We start from the raw sequence: 19,444 nt of genomic DNA, 5'->3' as shown, positions 1-19,444 counted from the left end.
ACTGCAAATACAGACCCACCAGTGCAGTGAAGGAAGGGTGGGGGTGAGCTATTACAGGAGCTTGACCTTTATGGATTAACGGGCCCTGCATTGCCCAGGGCTATTAAGAGAGCTGACTGACATCATTGCAAGGCCAGTCTGCATAACTTTTGGAGAAGTCAAAGGAGAGCAGGGGATATCCCAGAGGACTAGAAGAATAATATCATCCCACCCTACAAGCAGGGTGTAAAGGAGGAACTTTTAAGTTATGGAACAAATCTTCATGGGAATTATCACACGACAGATGAAGCAAGGGATTGGCAAAAGCCAACACAAACTGCCAAAGAGAAATTGAGCTTGACAAACCTGATCACCCTCTGTGACAAAGTAAGCTGCTTGGTTGATGTGGGGTGGGTGGTGGACATTGCCTCCTGGATTTCTCCAAGGCTTTCAGCAAGGTTTCCCACAGCCTCCCTCTGGAGGAACAGATGGGCTGTGGTGTGGATGAGTGCTCCTGTGGTGGTGGGAACTGGCTGAGAGGCAGCACCCAGAGGGTGCTGGTAAATGTCTCCTTTCCAAATGGGCAGCGTGGCACAGGCGGGTCCCCCAGGGATCCATGCTGGGCCCAGCGCTGTTTAATATCCTCATAAAGGACCGGGAAGATGGGATCAAGTGTACCACGATGAAGTTTCCCAATGACACCAAACTGGTGGGAAAGTGAACACTTTGGAAGAGACAGCCACCCTGCAGGAAGATTTGGATAGGTGGAGAGAGGCTAACAAGAATCTGATGAAGCCCAGCAAGGGCCAGTGTAAGGTCTTGCACCTGGAAAACATAACCCAGGTGTGCAGCACGGGCTGGGATCTCCCCAGCTGGGGAGCACCTCTGTGGAAAGGGATCTGGGGGTGCAGGTGGACAATCTGATCAATCTGAGCAAACAGTGCTGTGCTGGCAAAGAAAGCCAACGGGATGCTGGACTGCATCCACAAGGGCATCACCAGCAGAGATCCAGAAGTCATTATCCCACTCTGCTCAGTGCTCATCAGGTCACACTGGAATACTGTGCTCAGTTTTGGTCCCTGCTGTGCAGAAAAGAGGTGGACAGGCTGGAGAAGGTACAGAGAAGAGCCACAAAGATGATCAAATGACTGCGAAGCTGTGACAGGGGGAAAGGCTGAGAGAACTGGTTTGTTCAGCCTTGAGAAAAGAAGGCTTAGGGGAGACCTCCTCACTGTGCTCCACTACTCAAAGTGAAGATGGCGACTCCCTTTTTAGAAGTCACATGGAAAACACTAAGGAATAATGGGTACAAGGTCACTCCTGAGGAAGTTCCAATTGCACACAAGGAAAATATTTCACAATGAGAACCACCAGTCATCGGAATAATCTCCCCAGGGGAGTGGTGGAGATGTGGCTGGACAGTATGCTAGGCCATCTTGTCTAAATGGTGCTTTTGCCACGAAAGATTGGGCCACATGATCCTTGAGGTCCCTTTCAGTGGAGTATTTCATGATTATTCTGTAATTAACTTTGTTACTAGTTCTTAACACTGATGGGTTGGGCAATAGGTAAGGTCACCCTGGGACTCAAAAAATGAGAGTCCATAACCAGCCCCAGAAAACATGGCTGTGTACTGGCAGATTTTTAATCCCTGTATTACCGGTCAGAAAATGACTGCAACCATCCCCTCTCTTATATACCACTCAAGCTCTTTTCCTTCAAAAGATACCAAGAATTTTCATGTCTATTGAAAGAAATGCACACACTAAATACTCACTGTAATGGGGCAGAGAGCTTCCTCCAAAAAAGGTTTCCTAGGAACAGCTACATTTCTGTGCAGACTTGTAAATGTACTAGGATTGTTTACCCATCTTGCAATTATGCATAAAACTGGAAAAATCTACTGGGCATGTCCCTTACCTTTCCAGTTGGCTCCAGATGCTAATTTCCTGAGTGCTTCTCCCTATCTCCTAACAGTGTTCACTAACTAAGCAGACTATGGGTACAGCTGACAAGCTGAAGAACCTCTTTAATTGTGAAAGCAAATCAGAGCCTTAGAAGGTATTTTTATTTCCAAACAAGATCAGTTACCAAACACAGACAACTAAGTCTGGAGCCAGATGGTGTAATACATTGTAAAAGCAGCACTACTTAATTATCACAACCTTTAGAGCCTCCTAGCAGGTGATTCAGCTGGATCTATGGGATGAATCCAGCACATCAATCTCACAAAGTACCATGCAGGAGATCAGTCCCCCACATGCTGCTCACGATGAGGCTCAGCACATCAGAGGAAGCAAGGAGTAGTAAGGACCAGGAACAAGGACATGCACCCATTTCTCCAGGTGTTTGGGACTGGACTTGAGCTTTCCTGTTGTTTCCAGGACTGTAGTTAACAATCTGTTTTCTTGTTGTATTTTTACTGCCATTTTCAAAACACGAGCAGAAAATTTCCCAACACAGGAACAGAGACACAGAGGAGCCTGTAGGGAAGACCCAGTGTTGTCCCAGCCCAGTATACAGGCTCCACATTGCAGCCTTGAAGACAGAGGCAATGCCTCTCTGAACTTCCCCTGGCATGGTCGAGCAATTAGAAGATGCCCAGGGTTTAGAAACCATTTTATTTTCCTACACTTTCAGGCTATGAGCTGAGATGAGGAAAGTGCTGAGGCACTGGGGAACAGCAACCAATATCCCTACCCTGGAAAAGTATCAAGTGCGCAGGACAGCTTGAACTCCTTGAAAAAAAAAAAGCAGCAGTCACATACAAGACTCTTCCAGTCAAATATAATGTACTTCCCACTGTATGTAACAACAGCAGTGGATGATGGATGGAAAATTAAAATAAATTTACAAGCTAATTTCAAGTAATTAATTCATACTCTTAACTGGCTGCAAGTTACGTCTATATTATAGCCTCCACTTTAACAATTACCCAAAGTGACTTGACAGGTTTAAGTGAGTTGCCTGAAGCCACATATGGAGCAGTTGTCAATCAGAATCAGAGGTCCATAATGTCCCAGACTTCCTCTTTGAACAGACCTTTCTCTGTGCTATTCCAAGTATTCTTTGTTCAAATCCAATGTAGCTGGTAAATTGTAAATTCAAAAATGCTGAATCATAAAGCAATGTAGACCTGTCATTAATAATTTTTCAAGATATTTTGACTTAAAAACCAAATTAAAACAACTCCAGTAAGAAGCAATACTCTGCAGACAGATAAAGGAATTATTCTCTCAAACACATCACAAATGCTTATAATAGGAATTAACAAGAACTAAAAACAACCTTTGTGGGGATGTCTTCATTTTAAAAGCAATGTTCTCTACAAGGTGTTTGCATTTCAACATAATTAAATTGTAATCACATTTTAAAAGCAGATAATATCCTGGTGTTTTAAAAAGTCTGTTACTGAAGGCTGAAGGGTTAGGATAATTTTGTGATGTTTCAGTGTGAAAGTGAGGAAAACATTTCAAAAAGTCTACCAGTTCTTTGAACGCATTCCTTATAGACAAGAACAGAAAAAAAATGCTTGAGACAAGCTCTTCCTTTTAAGTTATACTGGAGAAATAACAGTATGGTAATTGCTGTTTTCCAGAGAAGATAGACAGTACATTATTTTGAAATATCTCATTATATCTCAGGCAAGTCATATTGTGTCTTCCTTTCGCATGACAGTGTATTCTGCGGTATTTGGGAACAGTCGTTAAAGCTTCTGAGTGTCCCCAGTCAAACAGGTCCAATGAGATGAGTAGGAGTTTTAAAGTTATTTAAATTTAAAGAAAATGAAAGCTACTGTCATTTTGGGGCATAGTAACTATCATCACATTCAGGCTTTCTCCTCCCAACATTATTCATAAAAACTAAAAGAAAACTTTTAATTCTCTTACTAGCCTTTTAGGTTAAAATGTTGCCATATTATACTATGCATATAACTTGCATCCATTTCTTTCAGGAAATTTCCTACCTCCCATCCTAACCTATATTATATTACAGTTCCTGACAAGTCAGTTTGCTTCATTTCCACAACCTGAAACAAGTTACTAAGAAAAGCAAATGATGCAAAATGCAGCTATTACACATGCATTGTCTTCACTGAAGATCAGCAGTTTCAAGAGTTTGACAGTAATGAGTAGAATTTAAAGAAGTAATTACCAAGAAGTAAACTTCCATTGAAAACTTCTGTTTCATTTGAAACATAGATTCTTCCAATAAGATTCTTCCAATAAGAATAATGCAAGAAACTAAAGGCAAATCTGGTTGATGTAAGAATGAATAACTTTTAGAATAAAGTAGTATTTGTTTCATCCATCTACCTGTATGGAATCATTAGATTAAAAATAATTTTGGAATATAAGTATCTCTATCTTTGTTGCAAGCACCAATGGAGATACTACAAGCTCTCCACTTCCCTGGAACTTGTGAATGTTAATACCAGCAAGAACAGCTTCACTATAGGAGGGGACAGGGATCAGCATCATCCTGCTTGTTAATAGGATTTGTACTTGTCTAGAGACCAGAGACAGTCCCATTACCTAACACTGAGACTCCAGGCTTGGTAACTCATGAGACTTTAAATCATCCCGACGGAGATCTAACTCTTGACAGTGACAGTAAAGGGAATAAACTTCTGAAGTACCCCAAAATAAGCAGCCAAAACAAATCAGAAGTTTCCAGCACAGAACAAAAGCAACTACCACGGAAACAGAGCACAAGGTAGATGCTTTGGTATGTAAAGCAGGGAAGGTGTGCACTTTGATACATAACAGAACACTCCTTAAACTGAAGAAGCACAGGGAGGATGTCACTTTTTAGAACTTCACAGGTGAAACCAGAGGAAAGGTAAGACAGACTACTATACTACATGTGAGCTTGGGCTATGACCTGGTGACTGACAGCAAAATACCCATATGGACAATTATCTGAAGAAGAAATAAAGAACTACAAATAAATATTAACAGAGAATGACTAGGCTTGGTCTCTAGTTAAAAAAAAAAAAAAAAAAAAAAAAAAGATAAAGAGAGGGAAAACCCCCATAATTCCTATAATCTGAGCCAATGACCTAATCCCCTTTTGGAAATAAATCTTACCTGATCAACTGTAAAGACTTTGATCCTTTCACTTCCCAACCATTTCTGAAATTCTTTTTTCCAGTTTTTCACCAGACTCCCAGGGGTGACTACTAGTGCTCGCTTCAGTATGGGTTTGCATCCATAGGGCCCCTGACGCAGAAGGGTCCAGACAAGTGCAATGCACTGCAGGGTTTTTCCTAAGCCCATCTCATCAGCAAGAATAGCTCCAGATCTGCCACTAACTCTGGAAGATGTAATGAGGCACTGGTAACATTTTAAAAGACATATCTATAACTATTCACAACTGCTTTAGGGATTTGCTTCTGTGCTTGTTTTCTGAAGTACAGAGAACCTATTTACGCCTACTGTAGGTTTTTATTCAGTTGTACTAGAAGATCTTAGAATGAAAATTCTCATCTTCAACAGTAACTCATTAGTCCTCTAAAACTAAAGTTTAAATCTGCTTTTAGAACTAGAATTATTAACCAATACCTTAAGGAATGTATGACTTGGGAAAACACTTTTGAAAATAATGCTGTATTTTTTTAACAAGTTGAAATAACATCTTTTTTAATTATAAATTACATTAATAATTTTGAATTAAATGAAATATAAATCCCAGAAAGCAGTGATCTTCAGCATGGCATTGATTATATCTGTGTTCATAAAATTTGGTATGTAGAAATGACAGGCCTTTGGGTTCATTAGCTTCTCATAACATCTGGCAAGCTCATGGCAAGTGTGATGTTACATTTAGGTCAGAAAAAACTTGTACAGCCTCTTCTGGGAGAAACTTACTAGTATTAATTAACTGAACAATTGCTCAAAACTTCCCAAGATGTCACATTTCAAACATGGTCATGAAAATATTGTAAATATTAAAAGCCAAAAGGATGATTATTACCTTACCTCATTCCCATTACACATTCATATAGAAATATAATTCCTTCTTTCTGATGTGGGCGGAGATTACTTGCAATGTAAGGATCTACAACTACATCCACCACAGGTAAACCAGCCTTATTGAACATCCACTGATGACTTGCATTTGGTCGTGGCATAACCAGAGAATCTTGAAGTTCAAAGCATAATCAAGTATTACACAAAAGAGTTACTTTCAGTTAGCAAAACCTGTTACAGTCAATTACTGTTAAAAATACTGTTTAATTTATTGATCATTCTCAGACTGAAAAGACATTTATAAGTACCTAGATAGCCTTCTATATAAAAACATTCTTTTAAAGAGGTTTTCCAAATAGTTTGTATTTTTCTCAAAGGTAAAGGTGGTAAACTGAGAAATAGGAGGCATTTTTTTTCTGGTGAGGTGAAACCTCTAGGTCCGACCTAATAGAAGTTGCTTGATGACTTTGAATTCATAGAGTTAAAGTAGTAGAAAGTATTCAAAATACTTCTGAATTTAAAGTCTAAGAAAAAACCATAAACAATAACCTACATAAAATCTAAATACTACACTTCAAGAGGATATTCTTGCAGTAGCCCAGAAAGACTTCTCTGCCCAAGAAACAGAGATAAAAGCCACTGATTTGCTAAAGAAAAATAAGGAAGGATTGAGTGTGAGCTGACAAAGACTGCCACAGTGCATGAATAAAAGAAGGTGACAGGTTTGAAGACATACAGAGGCAAAGAGAGAATGAAGTATTGAGCAACATCCGAATAACAGTTTTGCTTGCCATAATCTGTTTACAAACATTATAATTTTGCTAGACAATGTCCATACTGGGTTGCTTCTGCTGCTGCTACACACCTTCACTGAAAAACTGTATTGTCAGAGGACAGACTGAGAAAGCAATTTATGGCTTCTGGTGTATTTATGTCACTAGATCTATACTGATAATTTATTCATGGGCATAGATTGGTTGAAGGCTTGCATCAGGCAGGGAGATTTTATTTCCTACTGACAAAGGGTTGAGTTCTGATGGATTAAATCAAATTGCATGTGTATATATTTAAGAGCCAGTGGTGACAAAAAGATAACTTTTCTGACAAAAATTGGGATGAAAATGAGGAAGGAACAAGGCTTGGGTAGACACTGGACTAAAAGCTTAGAAATTGTATGTGGAATACATAGCTTTATGTCTTTGTCTTTGTGCTCTGTTCTGCTGGCTTTCCATTCTGTAGAAGCTGCATTTCAATCAACTATAATCACAGACTTCAATATTAAATCCTCTGACTGTTCCAATATAAAGGTCCAGGGCTTGTAAAGTATCTCAGTAACTTCTGCAAGAGGTTATGCAATCAGGCATTAAATAACATGATTCTCCTGTGTAAGCAAACCTGAAGACTGAGATAGTCCAACCTATTGCTGTGTTAAGGCCTCCCAAAACCTGATAGGAGGTATTCAAATTCACCAGAAGTCACAGAAGACAAAGAAAATAAAATGTAACATTTTAACAAACTAGTGCAGAAACAGCAAAGAAGTTGATTCCGTGCTGAATATATTGGCTTTTTTTGGTCAGATTTTCAGTTAGAATGCAGCATCATCTTGCAATCTCAGGAACGAACATTCTTAGATAAAATGTAATCAAGTTAAATTAAGACCAGAAGCTGGTGTTAATAAGGATGCTCTTCAAAATGGCCAGTGATATCACTAATTACCACTTGATTAAGATTTCATTGTTTATTTACATAGCAGCCAGGTAACAGCTTCAAAAAGTCCCATAGTATCAGGATATGAGATAAGAACTCAGATGGAGGTATTATAGTAGGAATGTAGAAAAAAGTTTTATTTTTTAAATATGCATTGCTCTGCTTAGCAACTTTTTTTTAGATTCATTTTTATCTTCCACCTGAAAGATAGAGCTATCAGCAGAATATAGCTCTTAAATGGTTTGTAGACAAAAGAATAGTTCTGCTTAGATAATCAACACCACTTCCTTAGATAATCAACACCACTTCCTGCAGCTATCAAATGTTTATAGGGTCCCTCTCACACAAATGCTCAACCAGCCTGTTCCTATAAAATATGTGAACTCTCGTGGCTCTTTAGCACAGAGTGCTTCTAGCACTATAAAACTTAAACATTTATTCCAAAACATATCTGGTTGTGTTTGAGTACAGTAGTTACATCCACTGGCTGTGAAGGATCAGGCATCAACAGAAGCAATTCTCTCAAAGTGGCACAACCTGTGTATTACTGATCCTCCACTGTGCTGCCATGTTATGGCAGTATTTCACTGACCCCAGTGGGAAGCTGGAACTCATCTAGAACTTCTAGCATGTCTCAGATTGTTTCTAGGAGCAATAAACTAATTTTCCTTGGCAAAACTCTCAGAAACTACTCTAATGTGTTTCCACAGCCATCTGTAACAACTCTGAAAAACTTTATGCAGTGCAGAGTATTTTACTTGTTAGAAACATACATGACAAAATCCTAACATGGTTAGATACTAGTACTGTATGTCAGAAATACTTCAGTAATACATGAAGGAACATAAAAGTTTTGGTTACATATTCAGTATCTTTTGAGAGTCAGAGGATGTTTAAAGAAACTTAAAAATTTCAATCTTACTTGAAGCATTTGGATCATGGCGAGGTTTGCAGCTTTGAGAACCTTTGAGCATATTGTCTTTAGTACTTGGTTGACAGACATTTTTGAATGGTTTACAGAACAGTTTTGTATTAGTTTGAGATAATGCAGTTGCATCTGTGTCATGAGACCCTATTCCAGCCTGAAAACATCTGCCACTGCTGAAATCATCAGCTGAAATTACACCCATCACTTCAATTTCTTTTCCACCAACCATCAGTGTTTGACCTTCATCAAGACTGTCTAGCTCTTTAGCTTTATATCCAGTACCTAAAAGAACATAAAAATGAAACAATTAGGAAAACACAGCAAGCACTACTTCCTTAACACCAGTACTCATCTGCAGTAAGGAAAAACTGTGAAAAAGTAACAGATTCTGAAACATTTAATTGTTACACAAAGTCTTTCCCTCCTTAACATAGTGACATGAGTGGTAATAATCAGAATTAGATAGCAGAGTATATAAGCAAAGACTCAGTCATCCTCATCACCAACCAAGTCTACTGAATGTCAAACAACTGCTCAAGAGAACTTTTAAAAATTAGCCGCATATGGTAAAATCCAGCACTTTGCCTTAATACCCATCCTATGTCCTTTTCCCCTTCTTTCATGCCCCCAAAAGAAGTCTCCTAACCCCTCTTGCTATTGATCTAAACAGTGTATTCTACTTTTAAAATAATTCTAAATTAGTTTTTTTTATACTTAAAGACTCAGATGCATCTGAAATCTTCACTTCTACGTGTGTTCTGGAACACGCTCTGATTATTGCCAAGGTTTCTAAGTTCAGTAGTTGTTGGGCTTGGTCAGGAGGGCATTCTCAGTGCAGCTACAAATCCTTCTGGTCTCATTACAAAATCCAGCTACAGCTGCCACTTCCTTTTAAGACAACAGTGTAGGAAATAGTGGGGGTTCCTTCTTTTAAATACATTCTACTGGTTGAAGCTCTCACACAAGAAACAAAGGACATATATAATTTATTTTCTTAACTCAGAGAGGTCAAAGCCACATCTCTGTTTCAGAATTCTTTATCTCAATTCTTGAATTTGTGTAAATTTGGATAAACAGGCTTGGATCCTTAGGACAAATTTAAAAAAAAGCATGATTGTGTAGACCAGCAGTTAAATCACTCAGCTGTGAAGAAAGAAGCAAGGCCTCCCAAGGTACATTTTTTCCAACAAACACCATCTATAAGGACTCCTGGAAACTGTTTGCAAAGCTCAGGTCTGCTGCTTCTAGGAATGTGAAAGATTGGAAGGTGAAGGTCTGCATTTGAATTCCTTTAAGAGGAAAAAATTACTGAGGTGTTTCACAGTCTAAGCAAGTGCTGAAAAAATAGTCTGCCAAAAGGGCAAGGGAGATACTTTTCTTCCTCTCCTCTGAAAGTATTCAGAAAGCACACAGCAAACCTTGTTTGGCTCTTGAAGGAACACTTGCTTTCAGGAAAGAGCTGAAGATGCCTGAACACAAAAGAATGCATGCATCTTCCTGAATAGGATGCTTAGGGAGGGCATTTATGATCTCCTTTGCTCTGCACTTTTGTTTTCTCTTATTACCTCTACATAGCTTCAGGCTGAACATACTGAATACAGGTGTATCCCCGTGCAGATCCTGATCAGAAAAGTCTAATTCTAAGACAGGATGGGCTTTAAGGGTAGATGGAAACTGGGAAGGCAAAAAGCAAAACTACAAAGCTCAACTGTTTATGCAGCTGCCAGAAATAACCGTTTCTGTAACATACAGCAATTTACAAGACAGCATGTCCTAAATTCTTTGCAATGCATTATTAAGGAATTAGGACATTGCAGAGAACAGAAAGATCTTCTGCAGCCTCAAAAATGAGCTATAATCTGTGCTGATTTTAGGTTCCCTTGTGCTATCCTTGATCCAGCCCTGGCAAGCCTAAGGAAAAAAGAAAAATTCTTCCTTTGCCTTCTTTCCATTTAAAACTAATAATCCTGAGGGCTCATTCCCTATAAACTTCCCAGTATTATATACAATTTTGGAAGTAAGCACCACAACTGGACCTTCCCTTCCCACTCAGTGAGCTAAATAATTGCAGAAATTTAAAACTAACACTGCTTAAATTGGTCAATTTATTATTTTCTTAGAATCAATAAGAATTGAAAGCAGCTCTGAATGTGCAAGTTAGCACTAATGACATTGGTATTGTGCTCTCTGACACCATCCAACATGGTAAAAAAACTTTTACCAGAGAAAATCACAATGTTCATTTTTCTATTGTGTTTGCTGTTAATTCAAGAAGACAGGACTTGAAAAAAACACAAGAACAACAGGGTGGTGGCTGATGCATTCCAGGCATTACTCTCTTTCACTCTGCCTTTTCCAAAAACAAGCAAGTCTGTACATATATTGCTTTGCTATAAATAAATTCAAATTAACTTGTAAGTCACAGACTGATTTGCAAATCAGAACTGCCTGGTCCTAACGAGGCTCACAATGTCATGATTGTAACAAAAGAGCAGAGCAGCCATCTCTGACCTAAAATAAATCAAATTATACTTGGCATAAACATTGTCCAATCCTAATCCCTCACAGAATATCTTTGGCTCCATTAGCAAAGTTAATTCTTGCTTTGCTTTCAGTAAAAAATTAGTGCTTCATGTTGACGGCAGCCTATGGTTTGCAAGTCTTATTTTTAACTCCGATATCAACCCAAACTATGTCTTACAGCAGCAGCTGCTGCTAAAACTACAAGACTAAAAATTGCTACACAGTTGACTTTGGCTGGGCTGGAAAATGTTGCTGTTTGCCTGTCTTTCCAACAAAGATAATATTTTTAGCTGTTTGACTGGCTGAAAAGTAGAGATCCAATCTCTGAAATTCCTGATTGCCCTACTGCTGACTGAAACATTTACAAGAAACCTAACTGTATCTTTTCCCCAAATTTTAACTCCTTCATTTCTGCATTATGTGAGCAACCAAAATCAACCACTCATCCGTCATTTGGCATTTCTGATGAATTAGTACGGCCATTGATTTCCAGATTCTCTCTTTGGACTAGCATTTGGTGTTTCTGTGAATTCTGTTATTCAGCCTGCTCTAGCCTCCCCCATGCATCTGCTTTATATGTAATAAACATAAAGCTTTCTTGCAGTCTTCCCCTCCATCCCAAGAAAAAAGACAAACCAAAAGCAAACCCAATCTCTACTGTTTTTTCATCCTGTGGTCAACACTGGTATGAAAAACTAAAATGTCTAAAGAGCTGTGTCTCTGTTAATTCAAAGCACAGTGATTTTCTGCCAGGTGTTCCCTTGAGCAAGTATGCAAATCTACAGTACCTCTGCCAATGTCTTTGCCTTCCATATCTTTCAATATTACTGACTTTCCTTTTGTAATAAGAATAGCATCGCCTTCCCACTTCTTGTGCTTTTTCTTTGATGCCTTACACCACACGACACTGAAATATTTCACAAGGCAGTCAGGTGCTTCCTGAGCTGCCTCTTCCTTTGCAGTCCGTGATGTAGGCAAACATAGTGCATCTAAAAGGGAAATAAAATAACAAAGAATATCTCAGGTTCTCCTGATAAAGTGCACAGTCTTTTGCATTTCAAAAAAATCAAGGACAATCTACATATTTCATCCTACATAAACAAAGTGGTATATTTCCTGTCCTTATGGAAATATAATTTGGAATGAGACAGAACACCACATAAAGACTCATCCTGAAAAAAAAATCCAAAACAAAACAACATTACATTGTTTCAGAAAGTATGTACTTCCAGGGAAATCAGATTACCTGTTGCATTAGTAAGTGACCTTCTAATCTAACATACATACAAGGTGATAAGAAAGGAAAAAGAATAAAAGGAAAGGCTGAAAAAAAGCAAAAGGGAAATGACCACAGGAGAAAATGAAAACAGGGTACTTGTGAGATGGTGCTGGGCAATGGTCTGAAAGGAAGGACAGGAACACAGAACTCAGAAAAGGAAACAAATGAGTCCAGGAACCAGATCTGGAGCCGAAGTCATCTGTACTAAGTGGCAGAATAACCATAACTATAATAATACAAAACATAATTTCAATTCCTTTCCTTGCACCCTTCAAAAATAAGTAATTGTGCAAATCTTGAAATCTATCTTTTGAGTATGCACCAACTCAAACACTGTTACTAGGCTTAGATTGATTTAGATTTGTCAGCAGTTACGCAGTTATAAGTGTCATGGATGTAAATATTAATAGGCAATATTTAGGTTAATAAGGTTAAGAAATGATAATAGAGCAGACAGCAGTTGATTTTAACATCGATTTAAGAACAAACACATGGTTTCAAGAGTTTAGCAAGAGTTAGCAATCTGAGACAAGTAATGGTAGAGAAGTCACCAGCATTACCTAAGTGAATATCTGTAGCATTCCTTTTCAGCACATGCACAGCTTCAAAAGGAGAATCAGACTAATTTTCATTAAAATACCCTTGCATGCTGGTTAAAAGCTTAAATCGGTTTGCTCCATTGATTCCATCTGGGATTCAACACTATACAAATCTGTTACAGAAAAGCACTTATGCCACAGACTAACCTTTCCAAAAATTTGCAAGTGTGCTGGTATTTAAAGGAGAAGCAGCAAAAGGAAATTCTTGCTCACAGTAATAGTCCGACAAAGGAACAGCTTTACCACTTCTACATCAAGTCCACATATTCTTAAAACTGCAAAATACTCATACGTTACACAACTAAAATGAGTGCCAATTTTCGGAGTAGTGTTTACTAAAAAGGTATTATCTAAATGAAAAATGCTGTATTTATCGAGCTAATTTTTCTTTCCAAAACTCTCAGGAAGTTGTACTGTCTGTATAGAACTCTATGCTAACGCAGTGCCTAAAGCAGACAGGATTTTCCATACGTAGATGTTCCTTCAGGGCATTAGTCAACATCTGTAGCTTCATGCAGCAGATGTGTCCTCATCTCCAAGGAATTAACAGAACAGCTACTGAGCGCTGGCATTTCACAGATGGATAAGAATATGGAACAGAGCAACCTTTTTTGAAATGTAGGGAATTCTTTGTAGATGAATCTTGGTAAATGAACCAGACAGTAACAAAAAAATCCTTGCAGCTCTGTAAAAGAGTTAAAAGGTTCTACTGGATCTTCAGTAATCACAAGTGATAAGACTAAGAAAAGTGAAAGAGAGAGGCGGGAAGAAAGGAAACCTGTACCTTGCAAAAGATTAATTTTATTCTATACTGAGCTTCTAATTGTAAATTGATGCAACAGAAAAATACAAGACGGTTTTCTTTTTGTTTTTCAAACTGATTCTCTTAGTTTCCTTATATTAAGATTTTAAACTATTACTTCAAGAACTGGAGATTTTACTGCAGAATTTTCTTCTTCTCCCTTGAAGGATGGCCATCCATAAACAAATGCCCACCTCTTTGTCTCCTTCACTGACCTCTCACATGCGTTTGGTGACCCCTGAGATCTGTTTTATGGTCATTGCTCTTTTACTCAGGGCATCCTGGATGGTATTATCTGAATCACCAGTAGCTTAACTTTCAAGTGTTCAAACTTATCTTATCCCTGCTTCATTTAAAATAATTAGAAAACCAATAATTTAGAAACAAAGCTGGAAATTGACAGCCTTTTGTAATAGTGACTTTTGCTGAAAAAGATTTCCACAGCAACCTGTTCCCAGTAAGAAGCAAACTGGGCATCAATATTCTATGCAATACTACCACGTTCCTATGGGGAAAATGAAAAAGTATAGCCTTTGCAATGTTCTGCTTTATTCCCTCAATTTGTCTTCTGAACTACCATAACTTCTGTTTACAGAAATATTCAATAACAATTTGCATCTATGCCACATAAATTATCTTCCTTTTTCCAATAACCACAGTATAGTTTCAGATAAAAGTGTGAATTGTTTTAATTAAACATTTTTATGTAAAAATAATGACATTCTCTCAAAATTATCTTCCATATAATTTCCTTGTGTAGAAAACCTAAACCTGTTCACCAACAATGCTGATTTGGTACTTGCATTCAACCTTCTTTTTATCTTATCAGTTTTGTTTGTATTCAGCTTCACACCTATTTAACTTCAAAGATTGTTCCAGTGCAATAGCAGAATATTCAAATTCAATAAATACAGGGTCATGAGCTTTTCAGGAATTGAAACGAGAATGGTATGCTACGCACAGGAACTAAGTTCGGTGTTTGATATAACAGAAACCCATTGCTGCTCAGAGACCATAGACAGTATCTGAAACAGAACTGGATTTGCTGAGACCCTGGAAGACAAACTGCAATTGTACCTTCTGAGCTCTGCTGTTAATCAGTTGGGAGTGAAAATAATAAGTAACAGCAACCATGCATACACAGTGGTATGAGAAACATCAGGAAATCATGCCCACTCATTTCTCTCCAAGCAGTCAGGAGCCCAGCCTGGCAGCGAGGTTTGCTTCACCATGAAGAAACAGTAGCAAGAGGCATGGCTCTCCTCCCAAAGGAAGGGCTTGGGAACTTCAAAGACGTGGCTAACAAGGCTTTGAAAAGCTCCCACAAATAAAGCTTTCTCTCTGTGGTTGAGAAAACAAGGGCTTAGGTTTCAAGATATAAACCACAGCCTCGCTGATATGAGGAAAAGTTTCAGCAGCCTCAGGAAGGTGATGATTTACAGAAATCGGGACGGGATCCAGGAGAGGGGACGGGGAGCATTCCAATGACAAACTAGTTTAACCAGTTTCTGATGAGCCGGATTTAGAGAAAATGCATCGATTAAGTGCATTAGGTTACTCCCAGTGCAGCAAGAAAGCAGCTGCACTATGAAAGACTCCCCGAGGTAACTCAGCGCTCCTTTGCAGGGCACTGTGGGCTGCAGCACCGTAAGCACACACGAGAGGAGAAAGGGGCATGCTCCAGTGACCCGGGCACTGGCACCTTGGCCCGGGTGTGCTTTAATGGATGGCTTAACCCATCCAACTGCAGGCTGCTGCCAAAGCCCATGAGCTCAGCTTTCCTCCCCTCTCCCGCTCTGCTTCTCATGCACCAGCTGCAGGAAAGCCAGCTCAGTGAATCCCACCAACTACAGTCAATTAGGAAAGGGGTATGTGCAGTTTGGACCAAGGAGTTTGCCCATTTTTTTGTAACAGCTACTGTTAGGTTGGGGTGATTTTTAAACCATCTGTCCTGTCTTACCCATCATCTCCTCACCTGAACTTCCACAATGTAAGCACGTATGAAACGACAGGCAAGTTTTCCCTTAAGTGCTCTGAACCTTCTCAGTAAAAAGTACTGTCACAATGCAAAAACACAGCTTAGAGAGGACAACTTTGATTCAAGTTGCACTCTATAGCTTTAAGGAACAATTAAGAAACAGAGGGAGACAAATAAAAAATCTGAACTGCAGTAAAAGGAGACTGGGGCTTTGAATGGGTCACAGCCCAAACTCAATGCCAGTGCTCTGCTGTAGCCTCTGCAGTGACTCTGCTCAGGTGCCATCAGTCTGCTCCACGGAGCCAGCACCATCTCTTTCTTCTGAGCAGAGGAAGTAATCAAAAAGTTCCTTAATTAAATCAATTCATAACATTTTCAGAACAGATGTTTACATAGCAGTTAAATGTCTAGGTGCCTATGAAAGATCTATATGTCACACACTCCTAAGATATCCCAGGAATATTTAAAGAAATATGACTCAAATAGCATTATCTTTCACTTGCAAAGCTATTTCAGTCTAATAAAAAACTTAATACTATGCTAACATGTAAATGTATATCAGTGTGCCTCCAAGATGGAAAAATATGTAGTAACACTTCCCAAGGCACTTCTGAGAGACTTCAGGAGGTGCAAACAGTAAGAGTCAAGCTGGCTTGCCCTAAACCTGAGGAATCAATGACATTTGGGATTACATTTCAGAGTCATTTGATTACAACCCAGTGCTTGTACCTCTCTTTCCAAGACAAAATAATTTGTAATTAATTTTGCACGTATGAGCAGAAATAACAAACTCACCTAAAGACTGATATTTCAAACAGGACTATTTCCTTTGGGAAACACATCATTGTTCTAAATCCAAAATTATTTTTAAACAAAAATGCAAATGATAAAAAAGTTTTTTAAACTTCTCTTCCAATATCCCTTAATAATCTGAAATGCCAATCAAACTAGCCACTAGATTCCTGACCACACAATACTATGGGGATTTCCTTCAGTAGATTTTATGTTACAAAGCTAATAACTTTGCCAGGCCTTCATGAGTCCATAGTATCTCTTCCATGCTAGATGTCTCAGTTCAAGGACACGTATTCACACATGCACAATGTCCATAAAAACTGGCAGTGAAAGAAAAATCGCTGTTTATAAGAAAAAAATCACAGATTAATCCAGTGTTAGCCACAATGAACTCTTACTCCTTTTAGAAGCTCTACTAACTCAATACTCTGGAAAAGAATCTAAAAATCTGCAAAGGAGATAACAGGGTTTGGTTTTTTTCTAAGGTAAAACTTCTACCATTCCTGAAAGCTAAAAGCTCGTAGAAATAAATGCAGTTTGCAGTCTCTACAGCTTAATTGCTTGAGGATTATACACTGGACATGGTCTAACTGAGGCCAAGAATAGGTTTCTTTGTAGTCACAGCTTTCACTGCTCAGACCAAAGTTGAGTTTCTCCCACAATTCCAGCAGGGAATTTTTCAACAGTCCTATCCTTCAGACCATCTTCCCCACTCCTGGCACCAAATACATAAGAATGGCAGAAGGGATAAGGACCGGCTACAAGGAAAAGCTATTTCAGAGATGAAGACTTACAAGAAAGACTATTGCTGGAAAGGAAGATGTTGATGTTGAACCAGTAGAAAATTGGCAACTGGATAAAAGACTAGAAGTCTGAGCTGGAAGCAGAGTATGCAGGGAAAGGCTAGAAACCAGACAGGGAGTAAAAGAGTAAGAAGACAACAGGATACGTTAGGAGAATGGTTGGGGAGAACCACTCAGGCACTCTGGGATTGGGGTCCAATATAAGAATCAAGGACCAGACAGAGAATTGGAATTTTCTGAGTAGGAGGTGGTGCAAAAAAAATTACTGCATCTCATCTTTGACCCTCAAAATGCAAGACGCACTACAAAAATGTACAGATGGAAAACACTGAGGAAATCACAGGACAACTTGGGAGAAAAAATGAGAACAGGAGCTGATTAGGCAATATTTAGAGAAAATAGAAGTAGAAAATGACAACAGAAGAAACAAACTAAAGACAACATGGTATTGTCACATAAAAAATGGCAAGCAGTCGAGCACAGAAGGGCACTGACTGCACAAAGACATGAAGGGCACTCACATAAACACAACGTCCTGGTAAACAGGACCCATTTACCCCATCCTTCAACTTTTTCTCTAATTAAATTTTTAAGACTACCATGGTGGTCTTAAAGGTAGTCAGCTGAAAAATACTGTAATTATTACATTGTTCTATAAAATGTAATAGGCTCGGGTTTGGTACCTGCTCTACAGGTGAAGAGAGCTGCAATGGAAGATTTAGGTGCAATATAAGAGATGGAAGTAATAAAGCTCTTGAAGCGGATCCATTTCACAGATCATTCCCTGCAAGACAAACCCAAATCAATTCTGAGTTTAGGACCAGCAGAAGACCAAGAATCAGACAAGTATCTTCTAGTGGACAAATCCACATAAGCAGAGCAGGAGCTAAAGCTTGAATCATTGTATCACTTTCCCTGATGTCCCCTCAGTACCTTCTGCTCTTCAACTTGAAAAATTCTTGGTCTTTCCATTTCTTTGCTGTCAGCAAAGTTGTGCAAAACTCACTGAGTAAAACACTGCATGCCTTGATATTAATGATGTACACTGAATTCAGTGATGTTTTAATGCAGTAATTTGCTTTAATACTTTAAAGGAGGAAGATACGGTTTTCAACCGTCTCACATAGATGAAAATGTCATATTATATGGAATAATCTGTTTAGAAATGTTAATTTGCTCCAAAACCCCAAAGATTAACAACCTTGTGGTACAAAACTACACTACCCACCTGCAACCACCCGTATGACCCATCTTCTATCAAGTGAATAGTTCTAAGGTTGTGAAGTCAAGCAAAGTTTGAAGATGTCAAAAACACGGTGTTCCAGTGACTGATCTGCCCCACTGTGCATATACATTTATGATAAAGTCTTTAGAGAGGACATGCTGCACTACACTGCCGTGGGACCTCCTGCTTATTCAGTGCAGAGAACTGAACTGCTGGAAAGGCAGGAAAAGTGGCAGGAAAAAGGCTGCTGCTGCCTCTGCCATCTCTGCACTGCTTTATTGTTAATTGAAAAAGGTGTGGGATGAACAAGGCTGCAAGGCCAGATAGCTCAGTCTTGTGGTTAGATAAGTGAATAATGCCTTAGAGAACTGGACTCTACTTGCATGTCTTCTGGAGTTTCTCTGTGATGTAAAGAAAGTCACTTAACCCCAACTTTCAGCAATAAACATTTGTCTGAGTGCCTAACTTGTGATTCAGTCTCATTTGTATTAGTAGTGAACACTCATGGGTGTAACTGGAAGTTGTGGTTGGGAAAGATTAACTGCACAGTATCCTAAAGCACTGAGACAATGCAGTCCTCCGTGATTCAGTCTGCACCTTCCATAAAAGCAGGGCTTTTTGGTGTTATTCTCTGCCTCAACTCGCACTTTATCTCACTTTATCTCCTAGAAAGTGGAGATTACACCAACTATTTGTCTCACAAGTACTGTTGTGAAACGTAATTGCATCTCATAGGCACTCAGATACTATCACAATGAGCACCAGAGGAAAAAAAATAGCTAATTAATTCAAAATAGTTTGAAAAATGTGCTGAGAACAAGGCGTAGCTCTGTAACTGAACAAAGAGGTGGAAA

The 19,444-nt window shown here is 38.9% G+C and overlaps 1 protein-coding gene across 4 annotated transcripts in view; it reads right to left on the bottom strand.

Annotated features, from left to right (window-relative positions):
• RAD54B (RAD54 homolog B) overlaps window positions 1-19,444 on the bottom strand; it is a 63,335-nt gene that overhangs the window by 12,154 nt on the left and 31,737 nt on the right. Inside the window, exons 1-5 of one of the 4 annotated variants that reach the window (XM_063391189.1) lie at window positions 14,867-19,103; window positions 11,898-12,098; window positions 8,581-8,868; window positions 5,961-6,123; window positions 5,070-5,295 (exon numbers count right to left, since the gene is read on the bottom strand). In XM_063391189.1, the coding sequence (XP_063247259.1) occupies window positions 5,070-5,295; window positions 5,961-6,123; window positions 8,581-8,868; window positions 11,898-11,922 (702 nt within the window). In that variant the 5' untranslated portion in view covers window positions 11,923-12,098; window positions 14,867-19,103. Of the gene's footprint in view, window positions 1-5,069; window positions 5,296-5,960; window positions 6,124-8,580; window positions 8,869-11,897; window positions 12,099-14,866; window positions 19,104-19,444 lie in introns of those variants that run through there. The other 3 variants (XM_063391197.1, XM_063391170.1, XM_063391180.1) reach the window with 3 other exon arrangements.

This window comes from Prinia subflava, chromosome 1 (genome assembly GCF_021018805.1).
Source record: "Prinia subflava isolate CZ2003 ecotype Zambia chromosome 1, Cam_Psub_1.2, whole genome shotgun sequence".
Lineage (NCBI taxonomy): Eukaryota > Metazoa > Chordata > Aves > Passeriformes > Cisticolidae > Prinia > Prinia subflava.
This window is presented reverse-complemented; position numbering and strand designations above follow the sequence as displayed.